Source organism: Vicugna pacos, chromosome 21, assembly GCF_048564905.1.
Source record: "Vicugna pacos chromosome 21, VicPac4, whole genome shotgun sequence".
Classification (NCBI taxonomy): Eukaryota; Metazoa; Chordata; class Mammalia; order Artiodactyla; family Camelidae; genus Vicugna; species Vicugna pacos.
In genome coordinates, this window is record NC_133007.1 from 25,035,921 (window position 1) to 25,057,592 (window position 21,672).

The 21,672-nt window shown below is 44.3% G+C and overlaps 1 protein-coding gene across 2 annotated transcripts; it reads right to left on the reverse strand.

Annotated features, from left to right (window-relative positions):
- Positions 1-1,564: 1,564 nt before the first annotated feature.
- SYT11 (synaptotagmin 11) lies at positions 1,565-20,542 on the reverse strand. 2 transcript variants are annotated; one of them, XM_031689104.2, is made up of 4 exons: positions 20,137-20,542; positions 13,602-14,428; positions 5,466-5,586; positions 1,565-4,897 (listed from the first exon to the last, which is right to left on the reverse strand). In XM_031689104.2, exons 1-4 carry the CDS (start codon positions 20,168-20,170, stop codon positions 4,587-4,589), a joined length of 1,293 nt encoding a protein of 430 aa, XP_031544964.1. In that variant the 5' UTR covers positions 20,171-20,542; the 3' UTR covers positions 1,565-4,586. The 2 variants fall into 2 exon arrangements, with proteins under 2 accessions (XP_031544964.1, XP_006214694.1); XM_006214632.4 differs by having other exon boundaries at positions 5,463-5,586; positions 20,137-20,534.
- Between the last annotated feature and the right edge of the window lie 1,130 nt (positions 20,543-21,672).

The window sequence follows — 21,672 nt, forward strand, 5'->3', positions numbered from 1 at the left end:
CATTTTATTCAAGAATCCACCCACTTCCCATAGTCAGTTCCAGGGCAGTCCTAAATGGCCTAAAGATAATCCCATCCTCCTTGCCTGTGACTGGTTCAGAAATGACCATGTGGCACATTTTGGACCAGCAAGATTAGAGGAAAGAATAGCTAGCCGCTTCTGGAAAAAATTTACCTTATTTTTCTGGGAGAGGCCCTGAAGTGATCGCGTCTTTCCCTCTGGAAGTGCTTCTATAAACATCATAAAAGCCTTAGGATGAAGCTAGCATATCAGAGTGACCCACAGAAAGAACATGGGCTCCTCATAGTATTAGTGACCTTTTGCCAAGTCAGCTCTGGAGCCAAACCTGCCTTTGGACTTCAAGTTAAGTGAACTGATCCATTTTCCTAATGTTTAAGCCAAGTTGAATTTGGTTTCCTGTTAGTTGTGGCCCAAAGCATCTTGAGTGCCAAGATACTCTTACTATCAGTGTTATTATATTATCATGTTAGAAAAAAGTAATATACAAAATTATATACATATCATGACTGGAATCATCAGATAGTTCAAACAAATTGGAAGGAGACATGTCAGAATTAGTACTGTTTGTCTGTAAGTGGATTTTTTCCTATTTCTATGAACTTCTACTTTATTATACATGTTTTTGACAATGATCCTGAGTAATGGATCAGGGGGGAAAATGCTCAGGAAATAAGATTAGAAGTCAAAACAGGGGGGAAGATACAGCTCAGCGGTAGAGTGCATACCTAGCATGCACAGGGTCCTGGATTCAATCCCCAGTACCTCCATCAAAGATAAATAAAATCAATTACCTCCCCGTCAACAACAACAAAAAGACAAAAAGGGTTGGAATCTTGATTTTTTTTTCCTCTTTATTTTCCAATTTTCTTATAATATGCTTATGATGTTAGTTTTGTAATTTAAAAATGTTTTATAGTTCCTTCACTGAAACTTTCAAAGAGCAGAGCCTTTTTCTCCTGCTTCCTTTCTCGCTACTTCTCGCAGGTACACACAGTGTTCCTTTTCTTTCAGAGCATTTCTGAGTTTGTAATTAAATATTTATTAATGTGATTATTTGATTAACGCTTGTCCTCTGCTAAACTCCTCAAAAGCAGGACTCTTGCTTGTCAATGTATTGTATCCCCAGTACCTGGCACATGGTAGGCATTCAATTAAATTTTTTTTTCTTGACTAATGAGTAAATGAGAGAGACATAATCAGACAGAATTTTTTTTTCTTGACTAATGAGTAAATGAGAGGACAACTCAGCATTGCTTTTGGCGATAAATATTTCCAATTAAAGGAGCAGGCTAATTCTCAGCACTGAAATCCATTATGTCTTGCTCTGGTGGTTATAGTCTCAACTATTACATTTTAAGAGGAAAACAGAAGGACTAGAAAAAAAGACTCTGGGTCTGGAGCCTAGAATCTGCATTTTTCAACAAGTGTCCCAGAAGATTCTGAACCACACTTTGGAAAACATGCCCACATTCTGTTGGAGTCTGAGTGTGAGCATCATTCATTGTCATCCAGCTTTCAAGAAAATCATGCTGATGTCACTGGGTCTATTTAATGTGAATCAGTCTTTATTTTGCACTTGTGTGGGGCATTAACAAATTCAACATACAAGATAGCATTACATATTGTAGGTTAGCGTTACAGCATTATGCAGTTTCACACAATTCATGTTAGCTTTTTCGATTTTTCTTTTTTTTTCTTTTTTTTTAAATTTGACACGTTTATTTTAGAGTTTCATTTTTTACAAGAGAAGACACAAGGTAAAGAAAGACGACCACATCGGAGAAGAATCACGGTGAGGGCAATGTCACTATCCTGGCGATAAGAAAAGCCTTCCAAGAAAAAGGACTTGCATTTTTCCCTCTCCTGAGCAAGCCGCCCCTGGCCCACCAACCAGTTCTGCCTGTTTTCACATCCAGAGCACTGCTCATAAACGTGTACATCTCAGCTGTGCTCCACTGAGAAGAACCGAAAGAAGGAATAAGTCATAAAGGGACTTTTGTTATTAAGAAAAAAAACTCTCGTCTTCCCAAGGGAATCAAGATATCAGCAGAGAAGGACTGACTCTTGGAAAATCAGAAGTGACCATTCCCTAACCTATTCCTGACCATGAGTGCCTTGTACAAAAGCTAGAATGTGACTCTCTTGTCTTTCAACTGACTCTTAGGAGGAGGCATTCCTCCTCCACCCTTATCAGTTAGCTCTGGGAGGAACAACTGTGAAAGCCAAAGTCAGCTCAGAAACTTTGGGACGGCAAAGTCAAGGGCACGATGGATCAAGCCTGAGGTAGGAGGGAGGAACCCTGTACTGTTTGCCTCTTTGCCCTTTTCTGAGAAAGACACTGAGGCAGCTCCTAGGCAACAGAACTCCTGGTTCCCCCCTGTCACCTCACCACCCACTGCTCAGTAGACCCAAAGAATGCAAGGAATAAAGCTACCAGGAGATGGGGAAGAGAGGACTGGCGTGAGGCTGTTTTCCCAGACTTCCCTCAGGAGGAGCTACAGAGGCACACACAGCAGGGCAAAGACCGGACTATCTCCACCTGTTGCTTCGCATTGTTTCTGGGAAGGAAACAAAAGTGGGCTGCTCAGCGATTTCTGATCTTTAGACATTAAGGCGATGAAGAGGAACCATTTAAAATTTTTCCTAATGGGGCTTCAGAATGCTCCTGTCAGATTTACATTAAACTATCTCAATGCATTTTTAGAAAACAAAAATTATTTTCTTCTACGTATGATACAGTATTTACATTCCATGGAGTACAGGATAGAGACTGGTGATGTGAACCCAACTGATGGTGAGATTGTGAGTCAAATTATGGGGGCTGGGGGCTGACAGGGACAAGAACAGAGTGGGCTTTGTGCCTGCTCAGAACTGCTCTTCATTGTCAAGAATCCAGGTGGGAAAAAAAGGAAAAAAAATGATGCAGGGACACAGATTAGTATTAAATCCACAAGAGTTAAGGGATCGTCAAAGGCAACATCACCACTCTCTCCATGGAAACTCAGCTTTCCAGCTCCCTTCTCAGAAGCAAGTTAGATCGTGATGTTCTTGTATGAATGTGGGTTTTCAATCTTGGCTCATCTTTCAGGCCTTGGTTCAAGCCGCTGCTTATTTGAGTTCCTCTTCAGGCTGGCAAAAAATATCTACTACCTATCCAGGCTTACTTATTATCAATGAAGTCTTTGCCATCTGAAAAGTCTCAACTTTAGAGACACGGCTAGACTGGGAATAAGGAGATGTGAATTCTAATCCCAGCAAGATGCTGAATCTCTCTCAACCTCTCTTGTCCACTGGCAGGAGGATTGACATCTGTGGTCCCCCCATTCCTTCCTCTTCTCTTGAGATTCATAAGTCTTAAGAACTAAGCCCTTTGTTTTGAGGGAAAGGATGTTCTGAAAGAATCTAAGTCATCTTTATTATTCATTTAATTGCATTTCCTCATTTAGTTATTTTTAAGAGCCATTACTGAAAAATTTAAGGAGAAAAAATAATTTCTGAAGGCCCTTTTCCTTATGAAGCCAAACTAACCTCATCTAAGCTACTTGAGAAGACTCTAAGCTTCTCAATGGTTAGCATCACTGGAGAAGCAAAGGCCAGTTTAATCCTTCAAACCTCTGATGATTTCTAACCCATCGACCAACAAATGGCTGTCACTTCCATATACAGCTGCAAAGGCAGATGGCAGTCACCTCATTTTCCTTTCCTTGTCTTCATACTGCAGACAGAGTTTGGGATCAGCTGGATGAGTTCACTGGTCCTATCCTAGAGCTGAATTTGAAGTCCCCAAAGCTCTTTTTAGAGAAGTCATCTAGTTTTGTAAACTTAAAGTCTACCTAATAAGTCTGATGTCTTCATATACTTGATCACAAATTAATCAAGGACTGCCTTTTACCCCTTCATAGCAGGAGGGCTGACAGCATACAAACTGCATTTCTCGGTCTTTCTCCTGAAAACTCTGCTTTATCCATTCCACCTTTGTTTCTTGGCTTACTACAGACCTCTGGACCTTGAGCTCAGTCAAAGGGCAGAGATGGAATAGGTAACAGGGAGAAAAGATAGAGATGATGAAAACATGAGGTTTTACAAGAGCAAAATATTCTTCTGCAGAGGTGGGGTGTGAGAATAACTCTCCAGAGAAGCCCAGTAAAAAGAGATCAATTTCAGGTAATCAGCAAATACAATTCGGCACAAAACACAATTTTCATGGATTAAAATCTGTAACTTGATGTTGGCAGTTAGCCTAATTTCTTCAGTTTGTATTAGACATGCAAGTATAAGGTTACATTGTTATATATAGACTTGTAGAGGTCTTTCCCTTTCTTTTTTTCCCCATTTGAAAAAAAAAAAAGGAATTTCTAGTGCCTTGCAAAGGAGAAAAATCATCATCGCTAAGAACTGATCATCTGCAGCTGTGGTCATGTGGGGTGTTCTTTGTGGGGTTTGTTTTGTAAGAAATTTTCTTCTACAACTAAAATGAGGTTTTGAGTCCGCTTCCCTCTGTCATCTCTCTCCCCGCCACGTCCCCGCCCAGCCCGGCCCCGGGGTTAGAGGCGAGGAGAACAGGATTAGTACTCGCTCAGACTGTGCCACTTGGCCACAGGCTTGCGGGGGCTCTCGCAGACCTCTCTCCAGTGTTCGGCACCGCTGGCTGTGACACTGTGCGCGCCCAGGATCAGCCTTCCCACCACCTCGTTCTTGGTGGTGCGATCGAAGTCGATGACGAGGAACTCGATGCTGATGTCAGGCAGGAGGTCGGTGGGGATATCGTAGATGAAAGACTCGTTGAAGACTGGGTTCAAAGTGCACTTCTTCACGTGGGTTTTCTTCTTGGCGATGCGCTTTCTGCCGTAGTAGACGTTCACCTTGACGTAAGGATCTGGGGCCCCCAAAGAGATAAGAAAAAGGGAGACAGGCCTATGACACAGTCCTCTCCTGTACAGTGGTGACTTCATGCTGGGGAGAAGGGGGTTCTGTTCATCTCCTTGGCCACCCCCGTGTGGTCTTTAGTGACTGCACAGTAGGTGCATGCCGACTGTGTGCACATCTGCCTGCCTGGACAAGGGGCCAAGGAAACCATGCAGGAATGGAACTGAACAACTGGCTAGAGTCAGGGCTGAAGAAACCCCACGACACCAACAAGCATTCTCTAGGGCGCGGGGAATGACAACAGCCTGCAGTCTTTTTGAGAGTCTCACCCGGGGCAAGGGCACAGCACCTACCACGCATATCACTAGGAGACCCAACCAAATGTAAAGACCTCATTTGCTCACCCAAATCTCCTCCCTGGCTACATTCATTGGGAAAAGAATGCAGACAGAGAGGAACAGGGGGAAAAGTGAGAGGCGTCGGGGGTCCTGAAAGGTGCCTGGGTCACAGACAAGGGGCAGTAGTTGAGGGGGGAGGAGGTGGACAGATAGAAATAGGTTGAAGTAAATAGCTGCTACCTGAGAGACCGGTGATATCCATCTTCGGCAAGTGTCTGGCTTTGAGGACCACCACTGTCATTCTTTGTGCCACAGGCTGATATGACAGAGACACCTGGAGCTCCCCTCTGCTAATGCACTTCTGTGGAGAAGAAATAGCAGATGAGGATCTCGGCAGAGGGTGCAGGCCACGGCACAGAAAGCACGCAGGGGAAAAAGGAAATGTTCAAATCATAATCCTGATACAGAATAAAATCATTTGCACGGAGAAGCAGTGTAGCCTAGTATTTCAGAGTACAGACTCCGAAGTCAGACTGGCCTGGATTCAAATTCTGACTTTGCTTCCTATCAGTATGACCTGGGACAAGTTACTTGAGCTCTCTGTACCTCCACTTTGTCACCTATAACATGGAGTTAAATACTGTACCTACTTCACAGGGTTAGGAAGAGGATGCAGTAAGTTAGAATTTGTAAACCACCACAGTGCTCAGCACACAGTGTATACGAGACATGCATTCTCTCCTAGTTTCATTTGGTTTTTGTGATAAAATAGTTTTGAAGGCTGTATAGTGGGACATAGGAAACTTGAGTTTGAGTCTTAACTTTGCCTTTTACTCACCACCTGGCGCTAGGCAAGTCCCTGAACTTTCTGGAGTCTGTTACTCCATTAAATATCAACACCTGCTCTGCCTGCCTCAGTGTATATGCCCTTCAATGTCTTCTCCAGCCAAGGCAGCTTCCTCTCCACATCTTTGTTTCCCCACCTTTAAATTTTACGCTAGGCTCTATTTTGAGCTTGGAAAAACCCTCCAGCCCTCCAAGAACATTTCTCTTTTTTGGTTTCATTTTTTGGTTTTGGTTTTGTTCCTTTTTTTTTTTTTTTTTTGGTCCTCCAAGAACATTTTAAACAAGAGTGGATACTACATGCCATGTGTTGGGGATTCAAAGCTGATAGAACTCAGTTCCTGCTCCCAAGGAACTACTCATGGAGTAGAAGAGAGAGATGTAAACATATTTACTTGTCCGAAAAGTAAGAAGCCTAAGTGCCGCTGGGAGATTCAGAGAAGGCTTTGCCTGCTGATGTCCAGGCTGAGTTTGAGGGGGTTAAGAGCCACTGAGGCACTGGACAAAGAGAAGACCACGTGGAGCAGAGCGGTAGAGTGGCTGGTACCAAGGCATTGGGTGCTGAAAGGTAGGCTAGGCTGGGTTCAGAGGATGGTGAGTGGCGAGTATGCCTGAATTTGGGGTGCTGGCAGGGGGGATGGGCTGGGAACCCAGAGAGGTGGGTTGGGGGATGGGAGGTGAAGGGCAGTGGAGACAGGCTGACCAAGCAGCAGAGCCACCAGCAGCACACAGGTGAGAGGAGGTCTGTAAGCATAGTAGTGACAAAGTTGTTGTCGTTAATATATTAATAATCATGTTATTCTAGTGAAAGTCAGAAAGCTCAGTTAAGAGGCTGCTGCAACAGGCTAGGGAAGAAACTGACAAAGCCAGAAACCAGGGCGGTAGCAGAGGAGACAGATGTGGGGTAAGTTATGTCTCAGGACGAATTGTCAGAATTTGCTGGTTTGGAGTGGCTAACTGGATGTAAATATAGGCGAGAGGGAAGAAATGGAGGAATATTTCTTGTGTTTCTAGCTTAGAAAGTGGGGATGATGGGGGAGGGTATAGCTCAGTGGTAGAGCATATGCTTAGCATGCACAAGATCCTGGGTTCAATCTCCAGTACCTCCATTAAAATACATAAATAAATAAACCTAATTACCCCCAAAAAATAATTTTTAAAAAAGGAAATAAGAGCTGCTTAAAAAAAAAAAAAGTGGGGATGAGGCTGGGACCAGGGAAATAAAAGGAGGTGGGATTGGAGGCATTTAGGACAGAAGTTCAATTCGAGACAAAAATCATTCCTCCACAATCAAATCTTATTTCTTGTATTCTTCATAGTCCCAAAGAAATGTCAGCTACTCCAGGAATTCTTCTTAGATTCAGCAAAAATAGACTAAACTCACTACCAGTCTTCCATATGCCACATATCCACCAAAATGACTTCTTGTCCACTTACTAAGTACCAGGCACTCTGCTAGCAGCTAGGGCTGAAAAGGGACAACAAGGGACCTCATCCTCAAGAAGCTCACCTGCTAGTGCACTACCTGCTCAGGTGTCTGGTGCAGGAAAGGCTAATAGCAGTAAATAATTTAATTAGCTCATCAGTGAATAATAAGGGGAAAAAACCTAATAGTTCATGCTTTGATTATGTCTTTTTTTTGGTTTTCACTGGTTTACATTTTTAAAAATTTGTTTTAATTTAGGTTTTTTGTTTTGTTTTATTTTTTTGGAGGCACTGAGGATTGAAGCCAGGACCTCGTGTATGCTAAGCACACTGAGCTATACCTCCCCACCGATTATAAGTCTTAAGTCATCTTGAGGAATGAAACTGTGATAATATTTTCACATGGTTTAAAATTTTTCTTTTTTAAAAATTTAATTAAATTAATTAATTTACTTAAAAAAATTCTTAAGGCTGTATTTCATACCAGGAGCATATGGAAATGCCTTTCATAGGGCATACAACCCGACTAAACTTTAAACTTAGCCTTTAGCTTTTGAAAATGAAATATAAAAAAGAATAGACTGTAAAAAAGATTTTCATGGTTTTCTCTGCTAGATTGAAGCCCCTTGTTTTTTCCTTATCTATAACATACATATTGTTGGCTCTTGATTATATTCACAGGAAGTACCCTCAGCCAGTTTAAAATCACAGGCTGGCTGCCCTGGTTAATCAGTATACTTCTGGGCTGCTTCCTTTTGACATCAGTCAGAACACAATCAGAGAATGTAAACTAATTTACATTACTAAACTGGCATCAGGAAAGTAATCTCTCATCATAAAGAAAATCAAATGCCTTCCAAATCATTCAGAACTGAGCTGCCCAAAGCAATATCCACCAGCTACATGTATCTATTTAAATTTATTTAAATTTTTTAATTTTCTATTTAAATTTTACTTTTAATTCATTAAAAATAAATAAAATTAAAATTTTACTTCCTTAGTCACACTGGCCATATTTCAAGTGCTTAATAGCCACATGTGCCTAGTGGCCACCATAGTAGACAGTGTGAATATAGAACATTTCCATCATCATAGAAAGTTCCAGTAGATAGTGCTGATCAAAAAGAACTTTTGGATTATTTGGGCCACAGCTCCCTTCCATTTTCATGAATAATGAAATGTTGACTAGATTTGAAATCTATTTCTGGGACCACACTTGGATATTGGTATCTAAATATTAAATATACAATCTTTGAATAAAATTCTAACTTTATATACAGAAGAAGGCTAGGTGGGGTAAAAGGGAAATTTGATTTAAAAAACAGAGTTTAAAAAATAGTTTTATTTGTAAAAATAACATTGATTACAATCTTATAGCTTAGATTTTCTGATTACTTCTTTAAAACTCTGTTTCTTAATTCTTCCATTATAACAAAATCATCCTAAATCCCTGTGCCCCTTCCCTAGTTCTTTGGAAAAGTGGACAACTTTTGGTTCCCCTCTTAATAATTTCCTCCCCTAACATCACTCTTCAGGCAACTGTTCTCCATCTAATCCCGCCCTCTGCTCCTTCACCTTTGGCCATTTTACATGGGCAGAATGCCTGTCCCCATTCAGCTGTCCCTTTGTGGTCCCAAGTCTGCAGCCACAACACTACCTGAATGCCATTCCATTCTGCATTGAAGGCCAGCATTTCATGTCCCCTCCCCCCGCCCCCTACTCCCCCAGTTCCCCCTCTCTTCCACCCAATTCCCACTCTGAGTAGCTAGCATTGTCAATGGCTCTTTCTCAAGGGCTCTTTGTCAAGGGCTGGGAGCGAACTCTGTTTCCCACCCCCTTGGCCTAGTGAGGTAAAGACCCTGCTGAGGGGCAGGCAAGCAGAAGGACAAGGGGGAGAAAGGGTTTTATCCATGCCTGACAGAGTTGTGAGGCTTTGGTTTCAGAGAGCGGGACCCTTTCTCACTGAGGGGAAAAGAGGAGCAGGAGCGGTGGTCCTAAAGATGTTCAGCTGAAGGAAATGGTTAGGCAAGTGTTAAGTCTGTTTCTGGTAATTAGCAGAGCCCCTTCCAGATTTTTCAAGCCACTGAAGCTTTACATTTGGTGGACTCATGCATCCTCAATAAACCTTTATTGGGGCTAGAAGTTCTAAGCGCTACCTCGACATAAATCACAGTCGTGGGAAAACAAAAGAAACAAAGACCTCAACATTCAACCACATCCACCCCCCCTTCCCTGTCTTCTCCCCAGTACACATCCATAGCAACTTCCTTTATTGTTTATTTCTTTATTGTTCCTGGAAAACTGACATTCCTTTCTCTTTCTCTCTTTTCAGTCCCTTTTGACTAGACTGGATGACCTCTAAGGTCTCTTGTAAATCTGAGATTTTAAGAATCCTCTCATTCCCATGACCATTGTCCTAGGTCATGAACACCAATCTGGTGGTAGAAAGACAGGAAATGGTTTGGAAAACAATGACCTGAAGAAATTAGGAGTCTAACAACTCTCTATTATCCACTTTGTAAATCACTCTTTTCTGCTGTCTTTTCTTTACCCCAGACCTCTCTGCACCACCTCCCTTCTCCTTGTGGGGGATGCACTATGGGAATGTAAATTTACTTTTATTTCTATCTGAATAAAATATTAGGGGAAAAAAAAAGCTGCCACTGGAAAAAAGTCCAGTTCCTAGTTCCTATGTCCAACTCAGAGATTTGGGGCATTATAGAGTTTATTTTTGTTGTTTTTATTTTTATTTATTTATATTTTGGGGGAGGAAGTAATTAGGTTTACTTATTTATTTCTTAATGGAGTTACTGGAGATTGAACCCAGGACTTGGTGCATGCTAAGCATGTGCTCTACCACTGAGCTATACCTCCCCCCCAACAGAGTTCATACTGTAAGCTTTCACTAATAATCAAGCATGAATTTTTTCTTCTTTTTTTTTTAGTGGAGGTACTAGGGATTGAACTCAGGACTTCATGCATGTTAAACATGGGCTCTAGCACTGAGCTAGTACCCTCCCCCTCAAATGTTAATTTTTAATGCTGCTTGTATCATTTTGTATGTTCATAAGAGCTGAGAGTGCTCCCACGAAGTGATCCCATTAGCCTTCATGATCCAGCTCAAAGGCAGACTGAGGCCCAGAGAAGGTAACTGCTTGCCCAGAATTAGGGAGTGAAACGGACAGAGTCAGAAATGGTGACCAGTCCTGGGCTTCTTCAACAGGACTACACTGTGATAATGGAAAGGACAAGAGTTGAATTTCCTGCTAAAGGTCAGGAAATGCAGTTAGGGGTGGGGAGTTGTCTAGAGAAATGCAATTCTCACCAGTCTCCACCCCGGAATCTTTGGCCCCATAGTATAAGGGAATGCCTTACACAGACCAGAGAAAGCTCTTTACAGACAGGGTGGAATAGTCCCAGGCAGCTCTAACTGCTGAGCCAAGGGGAGATCCAGAAAGGGCAGACTTTTGGCTACAGTAGGGATGGTTGAGGGTAGACATTTGGAGGCTGCACCACTAGGGAAGCAGGGGAACAAGTGACTAGGAGGGTGACAGCCATGACCCAGGATGGAACACAGCCCTGCCTACAGGCACTGGTTGGGGCAAACAGGTTTAGGAAGGCTGAGAGGCTGCGTGGCTCTGGGGTGGGGCTGCACAGGCTCTGGGTGTCCTGTCGGGCTGCTCCCAGGGGATGTGTTGCTCGGAATCCCAGCCCTGCCTGGCTTATCCCTCCTGAAGGGAGTTAATAAAGTGGAAAGAAGCTTGGCTCTTGCCAAGAGCCCCTGGCAGTTTAGCAAATGCCATTGTCTGTGCTCCCTGCCCAGTGTCCTGGATTTGAGGCTGTTTTGTTCCCAGCCCAAATCAGTCCCTTTCCTTGCCAGTCTCTTCCCAGCTGCAGCTTGGCACAGAGCCATGCTCCACTCTCAGCTGTGGACTGCGAGTGTACAAGCCATCTGGAGGAGTCCAGCTACTTGGTGGCTTTACCAAGGCTGGTGCTACAGGGAAGGCTGTGGTAGAAAGGACCCCCGTAAGAACTAGATGAAGGCAGGAAGGAGACACTGGAGCTGCTATAAAGGGGAGTTGGGAATTAGGGAAGTGGGTTGGCAGAATCGGGAGGAAAAGAAATGGAGAGAGGGGAAGGGATGGAGGGGGATGAAACAGATCACTACTGCAGCTTCTGTCTGGGCCTCTGACTCCAAGCTCAGACTACACGACAGCTCCTGCTGTGTGGGACTCTCGGATGTCTCACTGTATTCTAGCAATGGACCAGTGTTTATGCCCTGACCAAAGGCCTCTAGTAGTCTTTAAAATGTTTGCACTCCCCTTGGTCCCTGTGAGGTAGAGCTGAGTGTGCCACGTGGCAACAGCAGTTCTCTGGGTAATGGCATGACGAGGCTGGCTGCAGTGGGACAGGTGCCTACTACACAGCAGAGAGGGTAGGCACACATCTCCAGGGGAACTGCTCCCTGCCTCCCATCCCCAACCTGGCACAGCACAGTGTCCTCCTTCAGTGGCCAAACCCTCCTGGGAGCTCACTGCACACTCAGCCCTGCTGGCCTGGAAGCCTCTGTCAGTCCTGAGCCTCCCGCCTCCCCATTGGGTCCAGCGTGGGCTTGAATATGGAAAAGACAGTATGAAATAAGTAAGGCACCTCTAGGCAGGGCTCTATGTGCAGTTGTTTTTAGTGGTTCTGATATCCTTTCTGAACCTTCTACCCTCTTCTCCATGGACCCGGGCCTCCCTTGTCTTCCTTCACTTTGTCAAAACAAAATAGAAATATCTACAAACCACATTATCGCTCCCATAGAGCAAACTTTATTAATAATAGAAATAATAATAATAATACTGGTTACTATTTACTGAAGGTTTACTAAGTGCTAGGGACTATGTAAAATCATCATCTTAATTCCTATAAGAAACTGAGACTTAGAGAATTTAAGCAGCTTGCTCAAGGTTACTTTGCTGGCGGACTTTAGATTCAAATGCAGGTCTGATTTCAAAGTCCTTGCTATCAACCATTTATGTTAAATCCCGAAAAAGGGATGAAACTCTAAAATTTCAACAACTTCCTTCATAGCACCTGCCACACTCACTATATGAGAATTGCCAAGATTTTTTTCTCTTTCTTCCACTAAAGTAAAAGCTCCACAAGGGCAATCATATGCCAGGTGTATGCTCTCACTTGATCCTCATAACCTGTGAGGAAGGCGATATGATCAGCTCCATTTTGCAGATGGGGAAATAGACTCTTAGAGAAGGGTGAAGGACTCACCCATATCACACTGCTGGAAAGTGGTGAGCTGGACCATGAAGCTGGGCAGTCCGACTCAAGAGCCCTAGTGCTTAACCACAGAACCACACTGCCTCGCCAGTTGAGGAAGGAATAAATGAACTAGTCGGGGTGGGGTTACCATTCTTCCATCCCTAAAATTATAACTTGAGAGCCAATGCTGGCCTAGTGGAGAGAAGGTAGGATGAAGGGCTCTCATCTCCCTTTAAATGCGAACAGGGAGGACAGTGGGGGAGGAGAAGGGGAACAGAGAAGGGAGAGGTGTCCATGGTAAAGGCTTGGGCCTAGATGAGGGGCCCAAAGGCTGAGGTCATTTATTAAGCTGCGTTTATAAAATGGTTATCATAAGTCATATACGTGATACTACTTACACAACTCTAAGTTTCGGCTGGGAAAGGGAAGCTGAGGGGGAAGTTACTGAACTACTTTCAGAGCTTCAGCTGTGACAACTAAGTGCACTAGAAGAGGATCACACGTTATTCTGGAGAAGAAATTGGCCCCCACATCCATGATGTGATGGGGTCTAGGACTGGTGAGCCAGCCTGCTCCAAGCAAGCTGGATATGGCATCAGGATGCCCACTACTAAGTGAAATTTCAGAAGATACTTGCCCTTCTTTCCTTAGGAACTTGGAGGAGGTGTTCTTGGAGATCTAACCTGCCAGGCTGTCTGTCTTATTCTGACCACTGCCTAACACTGATAGCCAAGAGCTTCCTCTCTACAGCCTCTCTTTGCCAATCATCCCACCCCCTCCCCCTGCCATTTGTCCCCTTCTCTCCCCGAACCTACCATCCCTCCCCAACACACTCTTTCTCCTCACCTGGATGTTCCTTTTGATGATGTCCCTGGTCAGCTGTACCTTGCCTGTGCTGGGGTCTACCCCAGCCAACGGCACCATGACCTCCCCAATGACGTCATCCCGGGAGAAGCGGTCAAAGCTGAGGACGAGGAAGTGCAGTACCAGGTCCTGCAGCTGGCTGTATGGGATGCCATAGAAGGTGAAGGTCTCGTCAAACACAGGGTCCAGGGTCTTCCGCAGCACTCTGGTCTTCACCCGATGCCGCTTGTCGGGAAGGATGGTCATTTTGATGTAGGGGTCAGAGCCCTGTGTCTGGTCATCCATCACCGGCAGCCCATGGGCCTCCTGGATTGTCACCACCAGGGCTTTTTTCGGGAAGTTATAGTCCACTGAGAAGGTGAGGGATCCTAGCATGACATCCTCCTCTGGAGATGATGGAGAAGTAGTTTTGCTCTCCCCGGGGGTCAGGCTCGCAATGGGGCTCCTCAGTTCTTCCCCATAGTCCACTTTGATGGGTAACTGGTCTATACAAGATCCAGAGTTAGGTCCTCTAGAACCCTTGTCTTGGCCCAGCAGGCCAGCCTCTGCTGCGTCCACCAACAGGTTCCCGCGTCCACCTTCCCTCCCAGAACCATCTTTGTCTCTCCGCACTTTGATGATTTTCTTCTTGTTGCTGAGGGTCTCTGGGTATATGCTGATGCCTTTGAGCATGTGAATAAACTTGTATGGTGGGGTCTTGTGCTTCTTTTCTGCCTGCTGGTGGCAGCATGTCCAGACAAAGACGGTCACTGAGACACACACCACCAGCACAGAGGCCCCGATGAGGCCGGCCACCACTGGTGACACATCTGAAGGTGGAGACCAGAGACATGTCAAGGCTGGTGGACCTCAATGCCCTGTCCAGAGCATCCCTGCTTAGTGGCTGTGCTGGAGCCATGCTAATCTGCAGCCTGGCCTCCAAAGCAAAACTTGCTCATCTGGGCTTATGAACTACTCCCCTGTCTTAGAGATGCCCTCACCTATCCTTTCCAATCAATGCATAGCTCTTCCTTTCAACCAAACTTGGATGAAATATTGTCTTCTTTAGAAAGCCTTCCCTGAAGCGCCCCACCTGACTGCCTGTTTTTTCTTGGCCTTCCTTCAATGCTTATGGACTTGGTTTGCTCATACTGATTTGTCTTTCACATAAAGCTGCCTGGTAAGTGCTGTAGGTCACCTTTTTACATGGGAACCCATTCACCTCAACTGTTACACAAGGGCATGGGCTGTGTCTGGTTTCAGGAGGATATTCCACAGCATTTAGCGCAGGGTTTGCAACAGTGGGCCTGTGTTGACTCACTGACTGATAGGTGGGGTGGAAGGATGTGGGGTTGACTTTTGATGGTTTTGGAAGGGTGCCCAAGTATGGTAAAAGCAAGTGGGTGGTAAGAAGTAGAAGAATTCTGGGTCTAGGTACTTTTAAAATATGTTCCACATTTCAGCTCCCAGGTATTTAAAATACAAGTATTTTACATAGGAAGAAACAGGAAACATGGAAAATGTCAGATCTTTGCTCAACTGTCACCTTCTTAGTAAGGTCCTCCCTGACCACCCTATTTAAAAACGTAACCGTTTCCACCCCTGAGACCCACACTTCCTGGCTCTCTTCATTTTCTCCATATGGCTTGTCATATTCTTTCTGTCCCCAACCCCTCCACAAGAATATATATAAATACACATATAATTTTACTATTTATTGTCTGTCTCCACTAGGATGTAAGTTTCATAATGACATGGATTTCGTCTCTTTTGTTCATTTCTGTATCCTCAGCACTAAAAACACCTAGCAGGTACTTAACATATATTTGTTGAGTAAACAAGTAACTAAAGAGAAACACATTTTTTCCCTTCCCTTCCTCTAGTCTTATCTTTCCCTACACAAATTGGGCTCCTGACTTAAATAATTAGGTCTGGGGATTTTTTTTCCCCTTAAATTCACTGAAGCCAAATTGAGTTTAGGCCTTAAAGATCTACATAAGGCCTATAGTTATCCACATTACTTTTTAGGGAAGGCTTGGGTAGGGCAGGAAGAACTAAGGAAATAAATGTGATTCAAGCATATTCCAGATTCTTCCTGGAACATCCTTCTACCAGGTATCTGCCAGCTCACTTCCTCACAAAATGCAGGCCTCTGTTCATAACTCATCTTATCAGAGAAGCATTTCCTGACTGCCCCAAGTGAGATAATATCCCCATCACCCTGATTTATCTTTCTTCACAGCACTTATTACCCCCAACATATATTTGTCTGTCCTTCCTCACTAGATAAGCTTAGTAAAAATACTGAATGTTCACTGCTATATTCCTAGATCCTGGAACCATGTGGCACATAGTAAGTGTTCAGTGAACAGATGAATTAGTACCTCAAAACAGTATCCACAGATTGGAAAAAGAGATTGAGATCAATATGATTACATATAACACGGATAAATGTAAAATTCTATCTGGCCTTTAAAATCTATTACTAGGCAATGGGAGACCTTACATGATGAATCTGAGTGAAAATAACTTAGTAGTTGAGTGACAACAAGCTTGGAGTATAATTAGGCTAATACCAACTTATACCATGAGTACAACATCCATATCACAGGAGGGGGAGTGTCATTTTATCTGCACTGATCACAACACACATGGAGTGTTCTATTGTGTACAAGAATATTTACTGCTATTTTTTGCGTACATTTATGACATCCCTGCCAGGCATTGTGCTAGAGCTTTCTCCGTCTGAATCAAAGACCTCATTGAATAGGTATCATTAATATCCCTACTTTACAACTGAGGAACCTGGGGACTCAAATCTGCCCTAGGCCGGAGAGTAGCAAATGGCAGTGATGAGACTTAAACTCTGGTCTACCTGACACCAGAGTGTCTCTACATTAGGGATAAGCAGAATAGTGGAGGACCTGAAAACCAGATCAAATGAGGAGCTAAAGGTTCTAGGAATAATAACCTTCTTCAATAATTCAAGGCATTTTTCTGGAAGGAAATCTGATTTGATTTTACTTTGGAGGACAGGTCTAACACCAGTGCGTACAGGCTACAAGACAGGTTTTGACTCAGAGTTAGAATCAAATTATTGTTAAGAACTGCCTCACAGTGGCCCAGGCTGCTTCATGAGGCAGTGAATCTCCATTGAAGACTTTCTTTTTCAAAATTAACTAATTTTTATATTTTAAATTTGAAAACTTTCAAACACAGGTTGGATTGCCATGGGTCAGGCATATTCTAAAAGGGATTTCACCCATGGGAGTTGGACTAAATGTCTCTGAAATTCTTTCTGCCTCAAACATTCCATGATTCTCTGAAAGATGGGACTATGTAAGAAAATAAGTGGTTACATTTTGAAATAATATAGATTTGGAGTAAAGCCATTAACAAAATAAACCAAAGTGACCGTGTCCATGGCCATACTGAATAAGAGCATTTATTCTCAGAGTAGCAAGTGAAATAAGAGCTGTTAGGGAGAGGTTTCACAAAATGGGAGCAGACTTGGCAGTAAGCTCCTTGAGAGTGGGCAGAAATAGCATCCTGTTCGTCTTTGAATCCCTTAGTCTCTTGCGTCTAATTGGAGCTCAGTAAATATTTGTTTGAACAATTGATTGGATTCAACTGTCAGTCAGAATATGTACAGTTTGAAAAAGTGGCTCTCCGTTTGCCAGTCAGGGACTCCTGAAAACCGCTACTGCTTGGTAAAACTGAACAGAGATTCTCTCTGTGAGAAGAGAAAAACAGGGAATTACCAAGACAATTCTATTGTTGAGAACGATTTGAAAGGGAGTTTGAAAGGCCCAGGTTGGGAGACATCTGAGAGATCCTTTCGGCTCTACCATAGATTTATTCTGTGATCTTGAGAGATCCCACTGCCTCAACTTTTACTGCTAGAAAACAGGGGTGGAATGGGTAAAAGAGAATATGAAGGATTCTTATGTTTCAGGAGGAGAGATGAAGAAACAGATGAATCCACTTGTGAATTATCTAGGCACTCTCCTCCACCTTGTTTCCTACTTTTGCTTTTTTTTGGGGGGGGTAAGTAATTAGCTTTATTTAGTTAGTTATTTTGATGGAGGTACTGGGGATTGAACCTAGAACATTGTGCATGCTAAGCATATCCGCTAACCACTGAGCTATACCCTTCCCCCCACTCTACTTTCTTCTTCATTTTAGTGTTTCTTAATTCCCGCTTCTCTCCTCCACACCCAAGGCAGTGAACTAGAAAAATCAGAGATAGTGAAACTCAGGACCCTATGTCTTGCTTTAGTCAAAAGTGTGGTGGGAAAAGGAAGCTGGAATTAATGGCTAAATGAATGTTTTTGAGTAGTTGTAAATTGCAGTGACCCATGCTGCTTGCTCCTTTTGTCCTCCAAGGTCACGGATAATTGAGTGTTGGCTTGGTATATCTCTCAAGGGCTACGGAGTTTGAAATGAAGTACTCTATGAGACGGGGAAAAGTCAGAAGTGGTGGTTCTCTGCATAGGAGACTCTGTGTGGGTTTAAAGTTCTGCAAGACACATCTGGGCTTTGTCCAACTCTTTCAGCCCCGACCAGTCCTGCTTATTGACACTTCCTTTGCTAAAACAGCCTTTTCCTGTCAAATAGGCCAGTGTGATACAGTGACATGAAAATGAACTTTGGCATCAACCGGAAATTGGTTTAGATTCTAGCCTAACACTACCCTAACTAGTTTGTTTGACTTCAGCCAAGTTATTTTTATCTCCCTTCAGCTCAGTTTCCTCATTTGGCAAATATATATAATAATGAATACACTGGAGGGTATTTGTAAGGATTAAATAAAATGTAGTATGTAAAAGGCCTTTATAATTTCTTTTCTTTTTTCCACTAATAGTCCCTCTAAATGAAATCACATATTATGCTCTGCACCATCTAACCTTCCAAGGAATCTGGAACTGCAATGACAGGAAAGAAAATGTTGGTAAGAAGGCATAAGGGAAAAAAAAGAAAGACCAGGAAGAAAATCATGAGGTGCTCATGTGATCACAAAAGGGGCATCTCTTTTGGAAATTTAGGACTCAAAGATGCAGTAGGTGAAACATTGTAAACTGACTATACTTCAATAAAAATACATTGAAAAAAGATGCAGTAGGTGAGATGGAAGAAAGAAATATAATCATGATTCAGCCTTGGGGAATCAGTGGGAAAAGCAGTTAATGGGTGTGATCTGTTGTTTGATCTGATGTCTTCTTCCTGGCATTGAAGGGATAGAGCACACTGGGTTCTGTTCATTTCCATAAACCTCTTACTTGGGAGTGAGAAAAGCCATTTCCTAGTTGGATTGTGGCCCCACCCTAAACATTGGAGTCTGGATGCTCAAACCTTTTGGATTGTTTGCGAGATAGAATCTCTTAAGGAATATGAAGGAACTCTAGGCCGACAGCAACTCTCATTGGTTTCTCTCATTCAAACTGGGGTAGAACTGAGGGAGAAGCAGGGCAATTCTTTTTTATTTTCGGGCCAGGAAAGCATAACACAGGAAGTTTGCTACCCAAGCACATTTTGGAGGAATCTCTCAAGAGGAAAAACTTGCTTCTCCAGCTTTTCTTTCCCATCTGCTTCCCTATTTTCCACCCCACCCTCTGCTCCAGGGAGTGTAACTGATCTTGGAGCCCGTAGGGCTGGGTCAGGGACCAGCCGCTCCGAGATGACGTAATGCTTTCTCCCGTACACAAAGCGGCCTCCCCCGGGCTCGGCCTTTTTCGCCCCTCCCCCTCAGGCCTGGCCTGGATCGGGCCCCCGCCAGCACCAGCGCGGGTGAGTCCCCCTTTTTGAAAAGCCATACCAGGCAAACAGGGAACAAAGACCCGGGAAGAAGAGCCTAGGCACTGCCAGGAGGCCCAGAAATAGACATCACGTCATCCTCCAGCCCAGCAGCGCCAAGCGCCATTTGGTAGCATCGGACGGACCCCACCATTACGATGCAGAATAGAAATTGCAGGGCCTCCTAGCCTCAGCATCCAGCTGATCGGCTTAAGGAGTGGCTTCCTTTTTGCTCCCCACCCCCGCACCTCTCTTTCCCCAGAGGCCGCCGCCTCCCCCTGGCTGTCAGCCGCACATCCCACAGTCTCCAAGCTGCCATCTTGATGCCCCATCCCCCTTGCCACCTCCCTCCCCCGCAGCCCTGAGGAGTGGGAGGGGGAGGAAGGGGCACCGCCCTGCGTGTCCCAAGGGGGAGGGCTCGGCCTACCTCACCTCTCCTCCCCCAGAAGGAGGGATTCAGGTCCTCTGCAAGCTCGCTATTTCTCACCTCCAGCAGTGCTGACTGTGCACTATACAAGGTTTTAGCATCCTGGTCCTTCCCACCCTCTGTGTGGTTCTGGCCTTACCAGCCCCTGCAGCCCATAGCTCAAGTACGGTTGCTATCTTCCGCCCGATACCCACCACCACAGGCCCGCTTCTACAGGGGGCGACACTTGAAGGCCCTGATCTGGGCTTCACTCTGCCCAGCTGTTGGCCTTGCAACGGTTTCGCCTACCCCAGACTTAGTTGGCCAGATTCTACTTACCAAAGCTGGGTCGGATATTGGTGATCTCAGCCATGTCGTAATCAGAGGCTATTGCGATAAATGCTTTTGCAATGGTCAGACAACTCTGGGAACCTCCGGTCAGTACCGAGGCCGCCGCTGCAGAGCGCTAGGTCAGGGGAGGGGGAAGGTGTCCGGCGGACACCTCCTGCGACGGTCTGATCCCTGGTTGCCAGCTGCGGTCGCCTCTTAAGATGCTCCAGGGATGCTCTGAGCTAAGGATGCAGGTGCAGCCAGACTGGTCCTGATGCGAGGTAGGCCCCGCCTTCTTCCGAACGGCCCTCGGCAGAAGACTCCGCCTCTGTCCGAAAAGTTCCGGAAGGCAAGCCCCGCCCCCTTCCGGAAGATCTCTGGGAGGGGACCCCTCCCATCGCCAAGATTTCCTGAGAATCAGATCCCGCCCACTGATGGGCTGCGAGTCTATAAGGCGAAAACCCGGAGGCCTAAGAAGTGTAGGTACTTTAGCATATAAGGGCCAATGGATCTTGTGATTCCGGGTTCCTGGGCTTAATATAGCAGCAGAATGTTCTGGGCGAGAGGGGGCCCAGGATTTTGGAAAAAACAACATTCTATATTGCCTACATTTCAGTATCAATTGCCATTATTGTTATGCATTTCTGAGACCACTAAAGATTATTATGGAAATTCTTAAACTTAAGAAGCTCTGATTAAAGACAAAAACCTGGTGATGGTTGCACATCTCCGAAGATTTATTGAAAATAATTTAATTGTATAAGTAAAACAACGGATGGGTTTTGTAGTGTGTAAATTAAAACTTTAAAAACAAAGACTAGAGAGAGGGTATAGCTTAGTGGTAGAGTGCGTGCCTAGCAGGCAGAAGGTCCTGCGTTCAATCCCCAGTACCTCCACTAGGAAAATAAATAAATACCACCCTCCCCAAACAAAAAAACCCCAAAGATTAATGAAGAATGTCAAAGTTAGTAAGTGTTGGATATTTCTCTTTTCAAAAGCTTCAAGTGCTTAAAGGTGCTTGTGCTTAGGGGTGTGAAAGAGAAAGAGCAAATCAACAGATCTGTGTATTCTGTAGATTCAAAAGCAGGACACAGATGAAACTCCAAGCTTCTAGAGACTTCCTTGGCATCTGGAAGAGTTAGGGTGATTCAGGTTAGAGCCAGACTGCTGGCGATTACCTCCGCGAGCACTTCAATTTCACCCTTTATTTTGGCTGTGGGTACTTTCATCCTGTCGGGTTCTGTTTACAAACAGTATCAGGTCAAATAGATTATTTAAATGCATAAATATTTGTTGGTGGTTCACCTGTAAAGTGGGAGAGTTGAATGCATTTTTCCAGCTTTGACATTCTGTCCTTCTAGAAAACTGGAAAGGACATGGTTCTTAGAGTCATTCATTTATTCAGAACACATAAATTGAATTTACTGAACATCGACTATGCCCCAGGCACCTTCCTGGGCACTGGATTAATACGTTAGAAGCTAGTTAGGATAACTTGATTCCTTTTGATAGCTGTGTATCTTTGTGAAATCACCTACCCAGCTG

Excerpts from the sequence above, each read along its gene's own strand:
- SYT11 (XM_006214632.4), bottom strand. The coding sequence starts at position 20,170 with ATGGCTGAGATCACCAATATCCGACCCAGCTTTG. Across the intron at positions 14,429-20,136 it reads CAATATCCGACCCAGCTTTG|ATGTGTCACCAGTGGTGGCC; the intron begins GTAAGTAGAATC and ends CTCCACCTTCAG. Across the intron at positions 4,898-5,462 it reads TATCACCGGTCTCTCAGGTA|ATCCTTACGTCAAGGTGAAC; the intron begins GCAGCTATTTAC and ends TGGGGGCCCCAG.